At 33.2% G+C, this 6,991-nt stretch overlaps 1 protein-coding gene across 1 annotated transcript in view; it reads right to left on the bottom strand.

Annotated features, from left to right (window-relative positions):
- The window catches only part of LOC111088176, a 101,422-nt gene that overhangs the window by 44,983 nt on the left and 49,448 nt on the right, over window positions 1-6,991 (bottom strand). Inside the window, exon 2 of the mRNA XM_022397407.1 lies at window positions 1,186-1,391. Coding sequence (XP_022253115.1) covers window positions 1,186-1,391 — 206 coding nt within the window. The remainder of the gene's footprint in view (window positions 1-1,185; window positions 1,392-6,991) is intronic.

The following is a 6,991-nucleotide window of genomic DNA, read 5'->3' as shown; positions in this document are numbered from 1 at the left end:
GCTCAGTGTTTACTTTTTATGATTAACTATAGTTAACAACAACCTAGGATTAAGTCCCGTTCGGCTCAGTGTTTACTTCTTATGATTCATTATAGTTAACAACAACCTAGTATTAAGTCCCGTTCGGCTCAGTGTTTACTTCTTATGATCATCTAGAGTTAACAACAACCTAGAATTAAGTCCCGTTCGGCTCAGTGTTTACTTCTTATGATTATCTAGAGTTAACAGCAACCTAGGATTAAGTCCCGTTCGGCTCAGTGTTTACTTCTTATGATTAACTATAGTTAACAACAACCTAGGATTAAGTCTTGCTGAACTCAAAGTTTAGTGTTTCAGATATGCTAGAGTTAAGTTCCTCTCGGCACAGATTTTATTTTATCCTAGTAGGTAGAATACTCTCCTGGTTAACAATAACCCTAGGTTTCAGTTTCTCACTTATTCTGTTTTACAAAACGTTACTCTTCCCGGATCATTTCGTAAAACATATGACTTATTCTGAAAGTGGGGCATAAAAACGTCTTATCTTATCTGCAAAGTTTTGTTCTCAGCAGATGTTAAACTATTTAAAAGAACTTACATAGTTTCTAACTATAATTAATTTAGAAACCACGAACTTTACTAAACGAACATGCAAGAGACCGTGATCGCTGCGACCTTTTCCTACCGATAGATAACAGTTCGAATTAGCACAAACGTTAAAATGTATCGATAATAAACATTACAAAACTTTCTTACGGACAGATAACAGTTCAAATTAGCACAAGCGCTAAAATGTATTCATGTGTTTATTCTTTGTTTGTAGTTAAGCACAAAGTCACACAATGTACTATCTGTTTTATTCCAACTATGGGTATCCAAACTCGGATTTTAGCGTTATAAGTATTCAGACTTACGGCTTAGCCACTAGGGGACAAAAACGTATCACAAGTAGATATTGCTAACATTTTTTTTACTGACAGTTCAATTTAACATAAGGGTTAAAATGTATGATGAATAAATGTTCACTTCATTTAACACAACAGACTCCAAAATAAATGTTTCTATGCAAGTTTTTCTGGAATGTTCTTTCTGTAATGTGTATTTATACTTCCATCTCTATTATTTTAAATAACAAAGAGTATCCAATAGCAACAAGTATTCTACGTCCGGTAACGCTAAGACTGAAACAAACTTATCTCTCCTTACGTCCACTTTAATCCCTTTCAATGGAAAGAATTGCCAAGGTGGGTTGTCTCTGGGCACAAACCGGAAAAACTCCATGTCGTCACGGTACCATTTAATCGAGTAGAGGTTATCTCCCTCCAGGTCGTATGCGCATGTCAGCTCCACTGCTTCACCCGACTGCACGGTCTGTGGAACAACGAGTTTCAAGATCCGCAGTGTGTTAACAGCTGTAAAATAGCAATAAATAAATCAGTTTTCAATTAACATAAGCAAGACGGGTCGTTAAGTAAAGAGGGGAGAAGCAACTTATGCTATGTAACAATTATCATTAACCTTTGATCTAAGTGACCTATCTACACAGATCAGAACAAAAAGTCAACCCAGCGCTGAATGTACATTAATTAAAACGATCGGAATACATTGATTCATCACTTGGGTACCCTACCGGTTAGCGAGATTTTCGGCCATAATCCCAATAATATTTCAACACCTAATATATTAACATGTCATTGCGATTAAGTGATTCAGAGAAAATATACTAATAGGGTATATAAAGAAAGTTAAATTTTTATGTAATACTTAAAAATTGTGAGTCCTCATGACCAGAGTCTTATATATATATATTAGCCTAATATAAACTGTATTTGTATTAAAACACTTAGTTATAACAGTTAAGATATATATATATATACGAATTTAAACAAAATGCGGATGTAAATATATTTTAGTAGACATTTTGTACAACATATTAAAAGTCACAGAACAACAGTATGTATATATTTATTGACAGTATTAAGTACGGTAAAGTTTAGCCCTAACTAAACTAAGCAAAAAGTGTACACAAGTTACAGTGTTAACTTATCTATTTATCGAATATAGGCCGTACTTAATAAAGGCTTAACTAATGTTAGGCCTACAATTAGAATTTTTTTGTGTTATTCTAGAAATCCCGTATTTAAAGAAGTACTGTTGCAATTAAGATACTAATTTGACTAAAAATGTTTTGTGGGTCTCTGCTGGTACTTTAATATACTAATGTTTTGTGGGTCTCTGCTGGTACTTGTGGGTCTCTTCTGGTACTTGTGGATCTCTGCTGGTACTTTATATACTAATGTTTTGTGGGTCTCTGCTGGTACTTTAATATACTAATGTTTTGTGGGTCTCTGCTGGTACTTTAATATACTAATGTTTTGTGGGTCTCTGCTGGTACTTTGATATACTAATGTTTCGACTTACTTCTTCCTCAGAGTACTACGTAATACAAAACATTAGTACAACTGATAAAAGATAGGGATTGTGTGTATTTCGTTATCCTACAACAAAGGATCGTTGTGGATTTCCACTTGTTTTATAGAACACGATGCAAATTCTAGATTTTCTACACGTTCAGCATGAGACTTTATAGCCATTTTGTAGCTTCTAGAAGGATTCTACAAGTAATATCTTTTAGTAACATATTTATTAATAACATCCGAGTAATATCTTTATTAGTAACATCCAAGTAACATTCTTTATTAGTAACATCCAAGTAACATTCTTTATTAGTATCATCCTTATAACATATTTATTAATAACATCCAAATATCATCTTTATTAGTAACATCCAAATAATATATTTATTAGTAACATCTAAGTAACATTCTTTCTTAGTAACATCTAAGTAACATTCTTTATTAATATATATTTGGCATGAGTTCTTAATGAAAGCTGCGTCGCTTTTATAGATATATAAAATAAAATGGTTTCTACATAACGTCTAGCAACTACGTGTTAGGAGCTTATAGTAGTTGTTAGTTCTGCGGTATCCACCTTACTGTAATTTGATGAAAGGGGGTTTCTACTCTCGAAACAATGTGTTTTCTGTTGTTAATGGCACATTTATTGAAGAGGCGGGGAAAATAAATTCGATTTTCTGCTCAAATACCAATTTAAACTCGGAAGAATGGAGCAGTGAAAGGCTTTTTTTAAAACACGGTCTATGCAAAAATTCAAATTCGGAGTATAAAAATATATTAGATTAATGGAAATGCAAAAATAATCTTTCTGCATTCTTACAAGAATCGAGGTAAATCTTATTGTTTTCGAGACGGCTCCGGATGTAAATAATCTTAACAGGATATATATTATAAGAAGATTACCTGAAAAGTACATGTGATATCGTATGGTACAAATTCTGGTAGAACATGAATACATATATATTTAATACGTCCTTTCCTTCCCATTATATTTCTTCTTATTTATTACAGTTCTCATTTCATCTTCTCATTTTTCTCCTTAAATTATACCTACTTGTTTTCTATCACTAGTAACAAACCAAGATTTCTCGCTAACAAATAAATGCCAATTAAATAAAAGTGTAAGATATCCTTATAGAATAAGGCTTAGCTAAGCCTAATTAAGTGAAATATTTTGTTAAGCCTAAGACTCACTACCTTGCATAATTTTAATTTTTTTGAAACTTTAAGATATATAAGTATTAAGAGTACTTACGCACTTCAAAACGTACTTCACAAAATCCTCGACCATAAAGTAAACTTTATCTTTAAGGTTTTTCTTTGTTGTCACGATCAAAGAATCAAGTATAGCTGTGAAACAGCTAACAGCGATTGGTTTAGTTCATATAATATATAACAACTCTGACTAGTAGTTTGTGTAGTATTTCATCACTCAAGGACTTATATACTTGTACCATATATTTCTTTACGAACTTTATACAGTTTTCCAGTTAGTGTTATCTGTCTTATTGTGATGTCATACAAACTAGCGATTTTAAAATCAGGCTTTGCCAGCAAAATCGTTATATACTTTATAAAAAGATTGATCGCTGTTAAGCAAGTAGCTTTAACTTGTAAAGATATAAGGGGCAACATAACGTTTGTTTTTAATTTTATTGTGATAACGTATTGAGCTGCGGGTTCGTAAAAATCTGAGGTTCGAGCCTGCGATGTGTCAATGAACATGCTCCGCACTGCCAGCTATTACTTTATAAAATTACAGTCAGTCATGCTATCCGCTTAAGTCTAGCGAATGACATAGAAGACGGGCGCTGCTGACTGGTTGCTAGCCCTCTGGTCACAGTTTATCTATTAGGATCTTTAGCCTTGTCTTCCATAAGATGGCGCTCAGGTTGAAAATACCAAACATTTAATATGATGATTTATTAACGAAACAACGTGTATTACCATTACAAGAGCCTGTAATTTCTACTAAACAAATGATTGATGTCTCCAGACAGAAATGATATACATAAATTGTTGGGAAAAAACTTCTGTATGTTATTTAATAGAGTAATTACCATTAATCTAAATTATGCACACCGCTGTTTATAAGTTCTTCTTCGTTACTTTATCTTGTACGAGAATCAAGCTGAGTAATAATCGATCCATTTTTACATTTAGCCCAAGACGTTCTATTTGACGCTCGTATTTTCATTATTTTCCAACAAACACAGCTCTCTGAAACTGTTATTAGAAAGATTAAATAACGCGTGAATTCTGAAAAGTATTTTATTTAAAGCAACAAACTATTGGTTTTGTATATTTAACATACCTTTATTTGTTTCGTTGGTTGATTTCTTTCTATTACAGTTATTAGATTATCTTATGATCCTGAAAAAAAACAGCTAATTAAATAGCGTTCGTATCTGTGTTTTTCTCATAGTTAATATAATAAAATAATCATTATTATAGCTATAATTTCATATATTTTCCTGGACAACGTTACACTAGAAGCTCCATAGAGTTTATAGGTGTGATAAGACAAAATGAGAAGAGTGACAATTTACCATCAGGCTATTTTTTTCCGGTTCTCTATACTTACTGGCTCTGCACCTACTATCTCCAGTACAAAATGTATTATTTTTCTTTCCGAACGTTACAGTCTCCACATCTGAACCTCTCTCAAGTAAAAACTAGAACTTGGTGAAAGAACGTAACTCGTTTAATATTAGGACTAACATTTTTCCATTTTACAAGATGATGTTATTACTGTGTAACGTTTTGTTTTTATATAAAGTTTCTGTTATCGTAAAATTGTTTTCTTACTTTCTTCGTTAACGTATTTTGTACGGTATACAATTTAACTACGAACATACGGTTTTAAAATACTGGTTTCAGTCGAGTAAGTTTTTATGCTGAAGGTTGTTTCTTGTGAAGGTCCACCTTACAGCGATCAAACAACTTTACAGGGTCCTTGTTCGTTACGTATTAAGAACGTTTACAATAGTGGTTTATTAATTACCTCCTAATTGATTCATTGTCTATACACTTCACCAAGAACGAAACAATGAGTATAATATGGAGCGTTCTTTCTCGTAGCTCAGAGATAAACCAGTGGGCTTATAACGCTAAAAATCGGGTATAGATACTCACGACTTTCAATGCGCAGATAGTTCATAGTGTAGCTTTGCAACAGACATAATTTTCTATTAAACCGTTATTGATAAACGTCATAGAACGATATTACAGGTATTTAAGTAGTGTTATGTCTGCTGGATCAGAACAAAATGAATTGTTTGAGGCTTGGTAATACTTCACAGAAAGCTTAAGCTCCGCACATAGCACGTATTAATTGTCTCATGGGGTTTGTCATTAACACAACCTGAAATATAAATGAGCAGAAAAATACCAAACAGTTAAACAGGTATATTTAATTCAGGGTAAGATAGCTAATATGTCGTACTTTGGAGACTGATCATTACACTGAGTTCATAAAACATTAATAATCACAGTGTTAAATAAGACTGTAAACCACTTACAGAAAGAACACACTGTGATGTCACAATTACTTTTAAACTAATAAGTATGATCCGGGATCGAACCCATTACCTCTCTTTTCTTAAGTTGAAGCAAGAAAGCCTGCTGTATTTGTTTTGGTTTCTGTTAAGCGCAAAGCCAAAGAATGGGCTATCTGTGCTGTGCCTATTACGGGTATCGAAACTTGATTTTTAGAGATATAAGCCTTCAGAATTTCCACTGAGACACTGGGGGGGGGGGTCTGCTGTTGTGCTAGTTTTTCATTAACACTTTTGTGCGTTAATGTTATTTAATTATCTTTTATTGATATATTTAATGGAAGAGCTTCATTTCATCTACCGAACTACAAAATTTCTTTTTTCATTGGGCTGGTTTGGTGAGTCGTTAAATCAGGAGACGTAAGCGTGAGAGGTTATTCAACTGCACGAGCCGCACGAGAATTTTATGTTCAACATGAAACACAACAGAAACCGGTTGCCTTCAGTTACAGTGGTCCTTGATTTGATTTAATACACAAGTCCATGAAGAGTCGTGACTGATTTAAAATCTTCGAGTTTGATTTGATAACGATGTGAAGCATGTTACGTAACCACTTCTCCAAACAGAAGTTTATGTAAAATAAGGTAGTTCAAGTAGACGCATGACGAATATTAGTGGTGGTTTCTCCTTTAGAAACAGCCGTCTCCTTAACTTTGTTCCATCTTATTTCCTGTTCACTAACGGATAACCAGGAACTCAAACAATTGCACAAATTACAAGTTCAAGCAAAAGTGGTTAAACTGTGATTAAGATTTAGATTTTAATTGAATACGAATATGATTGGAATAGGCAGGAATAAATATGTACAAATTCTATGTAGCGTTTTCTGTCTATTGTAATATATACATATCGAACTTTGTAACTTTGACCTGCGACGTTCAAAAGTGGCTTTGATTCGTAGCTTTTGTTTGATTTTAAATTCATACGTATGGCCAATACCGTCACCTTTAGAATAGTGATTTACATGTCATTTATCGTCGTTTATGACCTCTTTGAAACTTAGCGGGTCATTATTTGAAAGTTACTTATCGTCA

This window comes from Limulus polyphemus, unplaced genomic scaffold (genome assembly GCF_000517525.1).
Source record: "Limulus polyphemus unplaced genomic scaffold, Limulus_polyphemus-2.1.2 Scaffold3260, whole genome shotgun sequence".
Taxonomy (NCBI): domain Eukaryota; kingdom Metazoa; phylum Arthropoda; class Merostomata; order Xiphosura; family Limulidae; genus Limulus; species Limulus polyphemus.
This window is presented reverse-complemented; position numbering and strand designations above follow the sequence as displayed.